We start from the raw sequence: 16,050 nt of genomic DNA on the forward strand, positions 1-16,050 counted from the left end.
TGAGGAGGAGCAGAATCAACATGCTCAGCGGAAGAGACAATCACACCTATGACTGATTCACACTATAGGGGCGACCCGAACTGGACGCTGCTGGCTCCAGAATGTCCTTTCCAGCTCGGTTCAGCGACTAATGTGGATGTGAAACCGAGCCGGCCCAGTTGGACCCCAGATTGTGAATCAGGTAGCACCGTATGGAGTGTAAAGAGAGTTAGTCGCCCATGCTCCACACTGCATGCTACTATGGAGTCGTGGACTCCGAAAGCTGGGCCTGTAACACAGCACAGGGCACCACTGACCCGTGGGTACTTGTCCACGGGCCTGTTTGGGGAACAGACACCCACCCCAGGGCTGCTCAGCCACAGGGGTACCAGAGAGCGCTTCAGGATAGTCCACAACTAAAAGCACGCCATGACATCATCAGATGGGGACGACAAGATTAAACTACAGAGGCTGAGGATTCTCCCCTGGTTCCAATAATGTAGTAGGGTCAAAATGTCAATTCACAGGGCTATCATCTGTCTATTGGACAAGTTTAGCTGGAATCCCAGCTCTTCATAAGCTGCTGAACTAAATGCAACCCAAGAGGAACATGATTGGTAGGGAGTGAGTGGTGGGGGAGGTACTTACTTTTCTGCTGGGCGGGGTGGGGGAGACCCTTGGCTCTGTCAGGAGAGTAACTCTTGCTACTGACGGTGGAGCCGGACCGGCTGTGGGGGGAGGGGGGGACGTCTGCTCTCAGGGGAGGCAAGGGGCCTTTCCTTCTGTGGGTGTGAGAGACAAGGGGGATTTAGATGCTCTTAGAGTGACATATAATCGGTACATTCAACTAAAGATGGTAAAGGGTCAAATAACAGAAGACAAGATAGAAGATACAGAGAGAGAGAGATCAGCATCTTCACATATCTAGAGTCTGAGTGGTACCGATGCATCAAGTCTGACACCAACAGGCTCCAGAACAGCTTCTATCCCCAAGCCATGACTGATACATAGCTAACTAAATGTCTACACAGACTGAGTTGACCCTTGAATTTTAATCTCTATACACACCCAGGGCCCAACACACACCCAGGGCCCAACACACACTGACACACCAACACTCCCCCAGGGCCCGAGACACTGACAGGGCCCTACACACACTGACACACCAACACTCTCCCAGGGCCCGAGACACTGACAGGGCCCTACACACACTGACACACCAACACTCTCCCAGGGCCTGACACACTGACAGGGCCCTACACACTGACAGGGCCCTACACACACTGACACACCAACACTCTCCCAGGGCCCGACACACTGACACACTCGCAGGGCCCTACACACACTAACACTCTCCCAGGGCCCGACACACTGACAGGGCCCTACACACTGACACACCAACACTCTCCCAGGGCCCGACACACTGACAGGGCCCTACACACTGACACACTGACAGGGCCCTACACACTGACAGGGCCCTACACACTGACACACCAACACTCTCCCAGGGCCCGACACACTGACAGGGCCCTACACACTGACACACCCGCAGGGCCCTACACACTGACAGGGCCCTACACACACCAACACTCTCCCAGGGCCCGACACACTGACAGGGCCCTACACACTGACACACTCACAGGGCCCTACACACGGACAAACTCACAGGGCCCTACACACGGACAAACTCACAGGTCCCTACACAATGACACACTCCTACACATATCTACCATATCTACCTCCATCACTCCAGTATCCCTGCTCATTGTAAATATGCTACTGGAACTGACCCTGTATATAGTAACCTTACCACTATACATATCTACCTAGTTAGTAATGGATAGTAGTAGTACCAGACAGATACATACCCTCTGTCTAGTTAGTAATGGATAGTAGTAGTAGTACCAGATACATACCCTCTGTCTAGTTCGTAATGGATAGTAGTAGTAGTACCAGATACATACCCTCTGTCTAGTTAGTAATGGATAGTAGTAGTACCAGACAGATACATACCCTCTGTTTAGTTAGTAATGGATAGTAGTACCAGATACATACCCTCTGTCTAGTTCGTAATGGATAGTAGTAGTACCAGATACATACCCTCTGTCCAGGTTTAGGATGGCCTGCATCAGGGTGTCATCCCCCCCCTCTGGGACCACAGCAGACAGGGAGCGGGGTGCAGGGTACATCCCCTGAGCCCTGACGCTGGGGGGAGGGGGTACTGCACGGCCACTGCTTCTGGGTGGAAAGACAATCACACATCAAGGACCACATCTCATCAGCAGACTGAACACCACAGCTTTAATACTGGAGGTACTTGGCCATTAAAGGACTAAGGTAAACGAAGAGGTTTAAAAACAGTACATCAGTGGAAGCAGTGGACTATATCTTAACCAAAGGTCACCATCAAATGCATACTGGTATATAAAAAGGTAGGAGGGGAATGTCTTGGAGTCTTGGTCACTAGCCTTTATCTGCTGTTCGTCAAAGCTTTCCATCTGCACTGTGTCAGAGCAATTAGGCCTGACTTTAGAGGGACTGCTCAGCAAGACAGCTCATCAAGACAGCTCAGCAAAACCGCTCAGCAAGACTGCTCAGCAAGACTGCTCAGCAAGACTGCTCAACAAGACTGCTCAACAAGACAGCTCCAACTGTCATTTGACGGCAGTCACTGAGCACTAAGTATCCGGGAGTCCGACTCCACTCAGAGAAACCATTAACCTCCTCTGTTGATCTCCACCTTCTGCTACATCTGGGTTAAGAAGGGGGCCGTCCCTGGACACAAGACACTACTGTCAAGATGTTGAAGGGTTTATTTAGATAACTCCTCCCCTGGTCACGGTGGATCAGCACTGGAGCCTGTCGTGCTGCCAGGACAGACACGGACAGGAGGGGTGACCCCGTGGTCTCAGGGGTGAAGGTCAGAGACCGGTGAGACAGGCTCCTAGACAGGGAAGCACCGGGCCGAGGTAGATGGTGTACAGATGAGGTACCGTAGAGAGGACATACCACCACAGCAACAGAACACCACCCTGGTCACAATCTGAGCACCAAACATGAAGAATCTTCACATTTCCTCTCATGTCTGACATTGTAAAATGAGGAAAAAGTACTGCTACAGATTAGGACTGAAAGTCCACAAGAACATCACATCATGAATCAATGCTTCTTCCGAAATGAATTGGGACAGAAACCTAACCAACTACATATTTATCTAAATATCTTCAGGCTAAATGGTATTTCTAAGCGGTTTTAATGACTCTGTTAAAACTCTACCGTTGCTCTCTGTGCAAAGGCTAAGCCCTGGTAGTTTTATCTTCCTAAACACACATCTGTGTTAGCAGCAGTAAAACCAGGAACATTAATTTACCCTCCAGCCCTCTCTCTCCTCTCCTGTTGAGACTGTTGATCCTCTCTGGTTTGTTGCCCTCGCTGATGATGTGCCTCCTATACGACAGGCAGTAGAATGACCCAGCCAGGCAGGCCAAGGGGCAGGAGGGGGTATAAACAAATGAAAGGCACCTGGTCTCAGCGACCCCAGCCTGAACCTCATCTCCCCCGTCCTCCAACCAACCAACCAGCAGCTTGGAGTGACCGACCTCACAAAACTTTAATGACCCAGGGGATGCATGCCAAATGGCCCCCTATCCCCTACATACTGCACTGTGGGCTCTGGTTAAAAGGGGTGCACTACACAGGGGAATGGGTACCGTTTGGAACGCAGACAGGGTGTTGTTTGAAGGGTACCCTGACCTCGTCTGACCCCATCTGTGCTCAAAGGAAACGGCCACGTCTTTACTGCCGATATTACCCCTAAATATTAGCCTGCTACTTTCCCCTCCCTCTTCTGAACTGGAACTGTGACCCCTGGCTGTTTAACACTGGGCTCTAACTGACCCACGGGGTGAAATGAAAAGCCTAGGTGTTGAATTAGAGACGGTTGTTCAAGCAGAACATATTTTGTTATATTGCTGCTGTGTTGATTAAGGCAGTTGTTCTCACACCCAAACCTGTGGTTACTGTATTCTATATATATTGCTGCTGTGTTGATTAAGTAAGGCAGTTGTTCTCAAGTGGTTACTGTATTCTATATATATATTGCTGCTGTGTTGATTAAGTAAGGCAGTTGTTCTCACACCCAAACCTGTGGTTACTGTATTCTATATATATATTGCTGCTGTGTTGATTAAGTAAGGCAGTTGTTCTCACACCCAAACCTGTGGTTACTGTATTCTATATATATATTGCTGCTGTGTTGATTAAGTAAGGCAGTTGTTCTCACACCCAAACCTGTGGTTACTGTATTCTATATATATATTGCTGCTGTGTTGATTAAGTAAGGCAGTTGTTCTCACACCCAAACCTGTGGTTACTGTATTCTAAACTGCTGTGTTGATTAAGTAAGGCAGTTGCTCTCACACCCAAACCTGTGGTTACTGTATTCTATATATATATATTGCTGCTGTGTTGATTAAGTAAGGCAGTTGTTCTCACACCCAAACCTGTGGTTACTGTATTCTATATATATATTGCTGCGGTGTTGAGTAAGTAAGGCAGTTGCTCAAAAACCTGTGGTTACTGTATTCTATATATATTGCTGCTGTGTTGATTAAGTAAGGCAGTTGCTCTCACACCCAAACCTGTGGTTACTGTATTCTATATATATATTGCTGCGGTGTTGAGTAAGTAAGGCAGTTGCTCTCACACCCAAACCTGTGGTTACTGTATTCTATATATATTGCTGCTGTGTTGATTAAGTAAGGCAGTTGTTCTCACACCCAAACCTGTGGTTACTGTATTCTATATTTATATATATGTGTTGATTGTGTTGTGTTGATGTGTTGTTGATTAAGTAAGGCAGTTGCTCTCACACCAAACCTGTGGTTACTGTATTCTATATATATATTGCTGCTGTGTTGATTAAGTAAGGCAGTTGTGTTGATTAAGTAAGGCAGTCTCACACCCAAACCTGTGGTTACTGTATTCTATATATATATTGCTGCTGTGTTGATTAAGTGTTGATTATATAAGGCAGTTGCTTGTTCTCACACCCAAACCTGTGGTTACTGTATTCTACTGCTGTGTTGATTAAGTAAGGCAGTTGCTCTCATGTGGTTACTGTATTCTATATATATGCTGCTGTGTTGATTAAGTAAGGCAGTTGTTCTCACACCCAAACCTGTGGTTACTGTATTCTATATATATATTGCTGCTGTGTTGATTAAGTAAGGCAGTTGTTCTCACACCCAAACCTGTGGTTACTGTATTCTATATATATATTGCTGCTGTGTTGATTAAGTAAGGCAGTTGTTCTCACACCCAAACCTGTGGTTACTGTATTCTATATATATATTGTGCTGTGTTGATTAAGTAAGGCAGTTGCTCTCACACCCAAACCTGTGGTTACTGTATTCTATATATATATATTGCCTGTGTTGATTAAGTAAGGCTTGTTCATGCGGTTACTGTATTCTATATATATATTGTTGCTGTGGTTACTGATTCTATATATATTGCTGCTGTGTTGATTAAGTAAGGCAGTTGCTCTCACACCAAACCTGTGGTTACTGTATTCTATATATATATTGCTGCGGTGTTGAGTAAGTAAGGCAGTTGCTCTCACACCCAAACCTGTGGTTACTGTATTCTATATTTATATATATGTGTTGATTGTGTTGTGTTGATGTGTTGTTGATTAAGTAAGGCAGTTGCTTGTGGTTACTGTATTCTATATATATATTGCTGCGGTGTTGAGTAAGTAAGGCAGTTGCTCTCACACCCAAACCTGTGGTTACTGTATTCTATATTTATATATATGTGTTGATTGTGTTGTGTTGATGTGTTGTTGATTAAGTAAGGCAGTTGCTCTCACACTCAAACCTGTGGTTACTGTATTCTATATTTATATATATGTGTTGATTGTGTTGTGTTGATGTGTTGTTGATTAAGTAAGGCAGTTGCTCTCACACCCAAACCTGTGGTTACTGTATTCTATATTTATATATATGTGTTGATTGTGTTGTGTTGATGTGTTGTTGATTAAGTAAGGCAGTTGCTCTCACACTCAAACCTGGTTACTGTATTCTATATATATTGAAGTCTTTAAATCCTGTAGAATGCCTGAACGGATCTCAAAATGACTACCTAAAATGTACATTAGCAGTGATCACTAAAAGGAGAACTCAATCTAATGACTTTAGTCCTGGTGATTATAGTTCAGGTCAAGAGTACAACTGTATGAGAAATACAGTTGGAACATCAGTCAACTTCAGGTTGAATCAGACCAAGTAATCTCTCAGTCTCTTCATGCATCCTCACCTTTACACCGTCACGACAGGTAAATACGCCAAGACAAATAACAACGGCCAGACCTAACTAACCGGATTACAGGGGCCTCGGGCGTGCGACTATCATAACCTCTCAACATTAACTTGATTTATGGCAGTAATTACTTTCTCTATTATTTCACCTGAGGAACTGAAGAAGGTGAGAAGAAAGAACCTTGAACACCTGGCCCTTAAAATAACAGACGAGTTCTGCTGCTGCAGGTTCATCTCCTGACCCCGGGACAGTCACAGAACCCTGCTCTGTCACACTCTGGCCATCACCTTACTACGGCGTAGTGTACGGACTGCCTTACACAGTTGTGACAAGACCTATGTCCTGTTATGACTCCTGTCATAGTGATGGTGCTGTCCGGAGGGTGACTCAGTAGACGCCATTGTTAACCCTGTATCTTCCTTCACCTCTATCATGTCAGGTTACACCAGACAGACAGACAGGGTTTTAAAGACTAGTATGTGACCTCGGGCTGCCACAAGGAATGGTACGCTCATCGCTGTGCAGACCAGGGTTCAAATACCACTTGAAATCTTTTCAGTTTTTGCTCGAGTCTGCCTGGAGTGTCAGATGGGCGGGGTTTTCTGATTTGGGACTATTTTATGGAGCCATTCAGCCAGGCAAAGCTGAATCAAGCCCATATAAAATATTTGAAAGTAATTCAAGTACCATTTGAACCCAGGTGTGGCGTGGTGTGAAAGCAGAGCGGCCGCAGTCGACCCTGAGGTGTTTGTGTGTTTCTCTCCCAGTCCCAGGAGAGAGCTATGTGAGCAGAGAGGTGGACGGGGCCCGATATGGGCCAGACCTGATGCGTATGTGATTATTCTCTGGTACTATATAAATATTTCACACAGAATGAGACACACAGATATGCAAATCATTAAAAACATGACATGGGCTTCAGTCAACAGGGCTGATTGGGGAGGCTGTGTCAAAAAGATGGGTTGTCATGGTAAACAAATGGTGCAACAATGCCATCTTCTGGTCACTTAGATAATGACAGTGCATCATTTTTTCCTGTGGGGGGGTTCAGGAGAGCTACTTGTAGTGAAACAGAACGGTGATCAGTTTGGTTTAACAAGGTTAGACTGCTTGAACATTCAACTCCAATTCTCCTGATGAAAGTTTCAAAATAAATATCCAGGAGTGTGTGAGAGAGTTGTGCCTACCTGAACTCCATCTGGCGTGTTGTATGGGGGTCCTCTCTAGGAGGTGGTCTAGAAGGGTAGGGGTACGGCTCCTCCGGCTAGAACACAGACAATTACTTTTATTGTTTCAGTACTGGACAACATATCTACAGGTGTCCCATCCTGAGAAACACTGTGATGCTACTGTTGATTAGACAGTACTGGACAACATATCTACAGGTGTCCCATCCTGAGAAACACTGTGATGCTGCTGTTGATTAGACAGTACTGGACAACATATCTACAGGTGTCCCATCCTGAGAAACACTGTGATGCTGCTGTTGATTAGACAGTACTGGACAACATATCTACAGGTGTCCCATCCTGAGAAACACTGTGATGCTGCTGTTGATTAGACAGTACTGGACAACATATCTACAGGTGTCCCATCCTGAGAAACACTGATACTGCTGTTGATTAGACAGTACTGGACAACATATCTACAGGTGTCCCATCCTGAGAAACACTGATGCTGCTGTTGATTAGACAGTACTGGACAACATATCTACAGGTGTCCCATCCTGAGAAACACTGATACTGCTGTTGATTAGACAGTACTGGACAACATATCTACAGGTGTCCCATCCTGAGAAACACTGTGATGCTGCTGTTGATTAGACAGTACTGGACAACATATCTACAGGTGTCCCATCCTGAGAAATTTGATTTGATTTCTTTCATCACATTCCCAATGGGTCAGAAGTTTACATACACTCAATTAGTATTTGGTAGCATTGCATTTAAATGGTTTAACTTGGGTCAAACGTTTCGGGTAGCCTTCCACAAGCTTCCCACAATGAGTTGGGTCAATTTTGGCCAATTCCTCCTGACAGAGCTGGTGTAACTGAGTCGGGTTTGTAGGCCTCCTTTCTCGCACACACTTTTTCAGTTCTGCCCACAAATTTCCGATATGGTTGAGGTCAGGGCTTTGTGATGGCCACTCCAATACCTTGACTTTGTTGTCTTTAAGCCATTTTGCCACTACATTGGAAGTATGCTTGGGGTCCTTGTCCATTTGGAAGACCCATGTGCGACAAAGCTTTAAATTCCTGACTGATGTCTTGAGATGTTGCTTCAATATATCCAAATAATTTCCCTGCCTCATGATGCCATCTATTTTGTGAAGTGCACCAGTCCCTCCTGCAGCAAAGCACCACCACAACATGATGCTGCCACCCCCCCGTTCTTCACGGTTGGGATGGTGTTCTTCAGCTTCCCACCTTTTCCTCCAAACATAACGATGGTCATTATGGTCAAACAGTTATAATTTTTGGTTCATCAGACCAGAGGACATTTCTCCAAAAACTATGATCTTTGTCCCCATGTGCAGTTCTAAACCGTAGTCTGGCTCTTTTAATGGTGGTTTTGGAGCAGTGGATTTTTCCTTGCTGAGCAGCCGCTCAGGTTATGTTGATATAGGACTCGTTTTACTGTGAATATAGATACTTCTGTACCCGTTTCCTCCAGCATCTTCACAAGGTCCTTTGCTGTTGTTCTGGGATTAATTTGCAATTTTCACACCAAAGTACATTCATCTCTAGGAGACAGAACGCGTCTCCTCCCTGAGCGGTATGATGGCTGCGTGGTCCCATGGTGTTTATACTTGTGTACTATTGTTTGTACAGATGAACGTGGTACCTTCAGGCGTTTGGAAATTGCTCCCAAGGATGAACCAGACTTGTGGAGGTCTACAATTTTTTTACTGAGGTCTTGGCTGATTTCTTTTGATTTTCCCAAGATGTCAAGCAAAGAGGCACTGAGTTTGAAGGAAGGCCTTGAAATACATCCACAGGTTTACCTCCAATTGACTCAAATGATGTCAATTAGCCTATCAGAAGCTTCTAAAGCCATGACATCATTTTCTGGAATTGTCCAGTCAACTTAATGTATGTAAACTTCTGACCCACTGGAATTGTGACACAGTGAATTATCGGTCTGTAAACAATTCTTGGAAAATGTACTTGTGTCATTCAAAGTAGATGCCCTAACCGACTTGCCAAAACTATAGTTCGTTAACAAGAAATGTGTGGAGTGGTTGAAAAACGAGTTATAATGCCTCCAACCTAAGTGGATGTAAACTTCTGACTTCAACTTTATCTACAGGTGTCCTATCCTGAGAAACACACAATCATGCTGCTGTTGATTAGACAGTATTTTCTAAAATATTATATTCCAATCCTCTGTATTTGGTATTTTATTAGGATCCCCATTAACTGTTGCAAAAGCAGCAGCTACTCTTCCTGGCGTCCACAGCTACTCTTCCTGGCGTCCACAGCTACTCTTCCTGGGGCCCACAGCTACTCTTCCTGGGGCCCACAGCTACTCTTCCTGGGGCCCACAGCTACTCTTCCTGGGGCCCACAGCTACTCTTCCTGGGGCCCACAGCTACTCTTCCTGGGGCCCACAGCTACTCTTCCTGGGGCCCACAGCTACTCTTCCTGGGGCCCACAGCTACTCTTCCTGGGGCCCACAGCTACTCTTCCTGGGGCCCACAGCTACTCTTCCTGGCGTCCACAGCTACTCTTCCTGGGGCCCACAGCTACTCTTCCTGGGGCCCACAGCTACTCTTACTGGCATCCATGCACCAATGAAAGTGATTGACAGAGCATCTTCTACTCAACATGTAATTCTTTATCTGAACACCAAGTGGCGTCAGAGGTTGAAATAAACTCCTCATACAGTTGGCTGTGTATATAATGGATTTCTAGCTGTACTATAATCATATACCCTATAACTTCAGCATTGACTGTACTATGAGCTAAATTCAGTACTTAAATCAAATGCATTTATACAGCCGTTTTTACATCAGCAGATATCACAAAGTGCTTCTCCAGAAACCCTGCCTAAAACCCCAAAGAGCAAGCAATGTAGATGTAGAAGCACTTCCATTGTGGTGTTCACATTTTACCGTTGGAGAAATATTTCTGGCAGTTTCTCAAATCATACTAATGCAATCGATCGATACGCAGGTTTTTCTACACCTGAATCGCTTGCTGTTTGGGGTTTTAGGCTGGGTTTCTGTACAGCACTTTGAGATATCAGCTGATGTAAGAAGGACTTTATAAATACATTTGATAAGAAAACTCATTCTTTTGTGCTTGTGAACCCAGCATGTACAGTAGATCGATGGTCAAATATTATGCTTCCTTGGCATGAAGCTTAAATTGTGCGTGTACAATAATGGTTTATTCATTGTCTGAGCCACTTACTCTCCGGGAAGGTGGGATACCTCTGCGCTCATTAGGAAAATGAAGGCTGTCGCCATGGTAGCCTCTTTGATCCTCGCCATGGTAACCTCGAGGGCCTCCATTTGGATAAAAGCGAGGCCCGTCATACTCAAACCCTCGATTGTACTCCTCGTCTGGCCTTCCGAAACCAGCCGGCCTCCTCTCTACAGGCCCTGCTACAGCTGATCTGGGATATGGGGCCTACAATGAATTACATTTCGATGTGAAAGAAGAGAAAGAGAAACAAGATTAGGGTTATGTCTTCTAGAAAGCTATTTGTTATGTCCTCTAGAAAGCTATTTACTATTTTTATTTCTAGATGAAAAGGTTTATTTTAGAAAAAATGATGTATTGTAATTCTCAGTGAATCATAGAATTTATGTAATTTTCAGGATGGAAAGAAGACACAGTTGTTCTGTGGAGCTCAGGAACGCTCAACTCTTTCCTCTTATATCAAGAGGTTGACCGATTAATTAGGGACGATTTCAAGTTGTCATAACAATTGGTAATCTGCCTTTTTGGATGCCGATTATGGCCGATTATAATGTAATCCATGAGTAAACTGCTGTGACAGGCTGACCACCTGTTAACTACAGAGTGCAGCATGTCAATGCATATAAATAATCACTAGTTAACTACAGATGGGTGATGATATTACCAGGTTAACCAGCATGGCTGCAATAAATAATCACTAGAGCCAGGTTAGGTCATGCGATGTATAAATAATCACTAGTTAACTAGATGGTTGATGATATTACATTAAACTTATCTTATAAAAGGTTAACAATCAATCTTAAATAATCACTAATCAGATGGTTGATGATATTACTAGTTAACTACAGATGGTTGATGATATTACTGGTTAACCAGCATGTCATGCGATGCATATAAATAATCACTAGTTAACTACAGATGGGTGATGATATTACCAGGTTAACCAGCATGTCATGCGATATAAATAATCACTAGTTAACATATGGGTGATGATATTAAGGTTAACCAGCATGTCATGCGATGCATATAAATAATCACTAGTTAACTACAGATGGTTGATGATATTACTGGTTAACCAGCATGTCATGCGATGCATATAAATAATCACTAGTTAACTACAGATGGTTGATGATATTACTGGTTAACCAGCATGTCATGTTAACGATGCATATAAATAATCACTAGTTAACTACAGATGGTTGATGATATTACTGGTTAACCAGCATGTCATGCATATAAATAATCACTAGTTAACTACAGATGGTTGATGATATTACTGGTTATATAAATAATCACTAGTTAACTACAGATGGTTGATGATATTACCAGGTTAACCAGCATGTCATGCGATGCATATAAATAATCACTAGTTAACTACAGATGGGTGATGATATTACCAGGTTAACCAGCATCATCGTATAAATAATCACTAGTTAACTACAGATGGTTGATGATATTACATTAACCAGCATAAATAAAATAATCACTAGTTAACTACAGATGGTTGATGATATTACTGGTTAACCAGCATGTCATGCGATGCATATAAATAATCACTAGTTAACTACAGATGGTTGATGATATTACTGGTTAACCAGCATGTCATGCGATGCATATAAATAATCACTAGTTAACTACAGATGGGTGATGATATTACCAGGTTAACCAGCATGTCATATGCATATAAATAATCACTAGTTAACTACAGGTGATATATTACCAGGTTAACCAGCATGTCATGCGATGCATATAAATAATCACTAGTTAACTACAGATGGGTGATGATATTACCAGGTTAACCAGCATGTCATGCGATGCATATAAATAATCACTAGTTAACTACAGATGGGTGATGATATTACCAGGTTAACCAGCATGTCATGCGATGCATATAAATAATGTGGTGCCTGTTAATTTATCATTGAATCAGAGCCTACTTCAACTTTGCCAAACGGGGGATGATTTAACAAAAGCACATTCGCGAATAAAAGCACATTCGTTGAACAAATGTCCCTAACCATAAACATCAATGCCTTTCTTAAACTCAATACACAGAAGTATATATATTTTTAAACCTGCATATTTAGTTATAATAAATGTATGCTAGCAGGAAATATTAACTAGGGAAATTGTGTCACTTCTCTTGTTTTCAGTGTAAGCAGAGTCAGGGTTTATGCAGCAGTTTGGGCCGCCTGGCTCGTTGCGAACTGTGCTTCTTCCTAACAAAAACTAATTAAATTAGCCTGAATTTTACACAATTACGACATAACATTGAAGGTTGTGCAATGTAACAGCAATGTTTAGACTTAGGGATGCCACCAGTGGGTCTTCCAAATGGACGGAAATGGTTCCGTATTTCACGGAAAGAATAAACGTTTTGTTTTCTAAATGATCGTTTCTGGATTGGATCATATTATTGACCTAAGGCTCGTAGTCTGTGTGTTTATTATAATTAAGTCTATGATTTGATATTTGATAGAACAGTCTGACTGAGCGGAGGTAGGCAGCAGCTGGCTCGTATTCTGTGTTTATTATAATTAAGTCTATGATTTGATATTTGATAGAACAGTCTGACTGAGCGGAGGTAGGCAGCAGCTGGCTCGTATTCTGTGTGTTTATTATAATTAAGTCTATGATTTGATATTTGATAGAACAGTCTGACTGAGCGGAGGTAGGCAGCAGCTGGCTCGTATTCTGTGTGTTTATTATAATTAAGTCTATGATTTGATATAACAGTCTGACTGAGAGGAGGTAGGCAGCAGCTGGCTCATATTCTGTGTGTTTATTATAATTAAGTCTATGATTTGATATTTGATAGAACAGTCTGACTGAGAGGAGGTAGGCAGGAGCTGGCTCGTATTCTGTGTGTTTATTATAATTAAGTCTATGATTTGATATAACAGTCTGACTGAGAGGAGGTAGGCAGCAGCAGGCTCGTAAGCATTCATTCAAACAACACTTTCCTGCATTTGCGAGCAGCTGTTAACAATGCTTAAAGTGCAGCGCTGTTTATGACTTCAAGCCTATCAACTCTCAAGATTAGGCTGGTAATACTAAAGTGCCTATAAGAACATCCAATAGTCAAAGGTATATGAAATACAAATGGTATAGAGAGAAGTAGTCATCATTCCTATAATAACTACAACCTAAAACTTCTTAACTGGGAATATTGAACCAACAGCTTTCATATGTTCTCATGTTCTGAGCAAGGAACTCAAACGTTAGCTTTTTTACATGGCACATATTGCAACTTTCTTCTCCAACACTTTGTTTTGCATTATTTAAACCAAATCGAACATGTTTCATTAGAGACTAAATAGATTTGATGCGTTATATTAAGCTCAAACAAAAGGGTTCATTGTTCATTCAGTACTGTTGCAATTGTCAATATTACAAATACATATAAAAATCGGCCGATTAATCGGTCAGCTTTTTTTTGCGGGTCCACCAATAAATCGGCATCGGCCTTGAAAAAATGATAATGGTTGACCTCTAATATCAAGGCGGAGTTGAGTATTGATAACTAAGTCACATGATTTGCTAGCAACGACATTGAGTCCCCATCAGTTGATACTTGAACAAATGTTCATTCTGAAAACGCTGGACAACTGCAGGTGCTGAAGTGCATACGGTTAATAACAGCTTTTATGTAATACAACCACCGACTTCTTCCTCATTTGTGTCGATCAACATTTGCGCCAATTGAATCTCAGCTGATTAGTACGTCAAGGCCACTAGAACTAGAATTTCAGCACCTCACAGAAGGAACGGTAAGTGTTTTCAGAAATATTCACAAGTATCGAATGACGGCGAGTCCATGTTGTTGCTAGCAGATCATGCGACCAGTTATCAATTCTCACCTCCGCCTCTATACAAGAGAACGGAGTTGAGCGTTCCTCAGCTAAGTTCTGTTAAGTATTATAATGGAAAGTAAATTAGTACAATTCTAAATATATAAACCAAACAACATTTTCCACAGGCAGAAACTCTCACCGGTCTGTCTGGTAGGAAGCGTTCATCGTAGACATCCCTCATGTTTCTGTCTCTCCTGTAGGCCACTGTAAAGTAGACAGCAGGGAGGTTTAGGGTGGTATCATTTGTGGAACGTTCAACAGGAATCTGTTCCAAAACGTTGTAAAGTACAAGGATGCCAACAAACAACGTATACAAAGTATCATGATCAATTCACCTGGCTAACTAGCTGCCGAAAAAGCATCAACTCACCACGTAGCTTATTCTTAATGTTTGTCCATAGGCTACCAGAGTGAGGACAGACATTTTTCAGAACAAACGTGGTGAGTGAAAAACGTAATGAAATAGCCCGCCCCTACCCGGCATCTTATTCTGCCACTATACAACTTTGTATGCGTTGTTTGTTGGCAACCTTGTTATTTACTATGTTTTTGGAACAGATTCCTGTTGGAACGTTCCACAAATTATACCCACCCGGAGTTTTACACAGTTAATGACAATCAAAGTTGTGGTAGGTGTTCATGAATATGCCTACATGTGGACCTGGTGGAATTGTTTAGTATGCAGAACTGGAAACCTTTTTTGGGAGGAAAGCAAGATATTTTCCACTTACTTGTTTTGTCTGGACAAGTCTATGTGGTAGTATTGGGAGTTGGTAATGCCAATAGAAACAGTCAATACTAACTGGGGAAAAGAGAAGATGTTACGTATTAGTTTGACAATACTGCATGGTGTGCACATTAGCTATTAACAATGTAGGTTAGGAAATCCCAAGCATAGAGATATGTCAAATCAGTATGTGTGATAGTAAGGAATCTACTGTAGCTAATAGCTAGCTCTGATTCAGAAGTACTGGCAGGATGTTAGCGCGCGTTCCTCTGAGGCTCAGCCATAATCTTTGGTTCAGCGTTAGAAAACCGCACTAACTCCTAGCTAACTACTACTACTCCTCCTCCTCTTCTTTCAAGCAAACCTTCAACCACTGAGATTAGTGATATGAAGACACCTATTTCTACTGGCTTGCTAATTAGCTACCTATTTAGCACATAACGTTCTAGTATATATTTCGCAGGTTGTGTAGATTTAACTGCTAGCTACGTTTGCTTACGTTAGCTAGCTACATGCTCAAGCTAGTCCACAGTCCATGCTGAGTTAATTCGCTCAAAACGAAATCGGTATTTAGAACAAATACACATTTACTAACACAAACATTTAGACACGCTATAAACAATACGCACGTTGGAGAAAATAAAGTCGTCTTCACAAAGATATGAAAACAAGCTCATCATAGCCTACTTTTCACCTTCTTCCGGTTGGCGCATGTACACACTGAATTTGGATTGGACAAAAAG

At 42.7% G+C, this 16,050-nt stretch overlaps 1 protein-coding gene across 7 annotated transcripts; it reads right to left on the reverse strand.

The window, feature by feature from the left end:
- Window positions 1–517: 517 nt before the first annotated feature.
- On the reverse strand, window positions 518–16,050 carry LOC124028016 (periphilin-1-like). 7 transcript variants are annotated; one of them, XM_046340173.1, is made up of 7 exons: window positions 15,995–16,050; window positions 15,312–15,382; window positions 14,720–14,784; window positions 10,715–10,933; window positions 7,488–7,564; window positions 2,080–2,217; window positions 518–761 (listed from the first exon to the last, which is right to left on the reverse strand). In XM_046340173.1, coding segments are annotated over exons 2-7 (729 nt in total). In that variant the 5' UTR covers window positions 15,313–15,382; window positions 15,995–16,050; the 3' UTR covers window positions 518–532. The 7 variants fall into 7 exon arrangements, with proteins under 7 accessions (XP_046196129.1, XP_046196135.1, XP_046196134.1 ...); XM_046340179.1 differs by having other exon boundaries at window positions 2,080–2,214; window positions 15,995–16,049; XM_046340178.1 differs by having other exon boundaries at window positions 16,002–16,020.

The sequence above is a fragment of the Oncorhynchus gorbuscha genome, unplaced genomic scaffold (genome assembly GCF_021184085.1).
Source record: "Oncorhynchus gorbuscha isolate QuinsamMale2020 ecotype Even-year unplaced genomic scaffold, OgorEven_v1.0 Un_scaffold_3630, whole genome shotgun sequence".
Taxonomy (NCBI): Eukaryota; Metazoa; Chordata; class Actinopteri; order Salmoniformes; family Salmonidae; genus Oncorhynchus; species Oncorhynchus gorbuscha.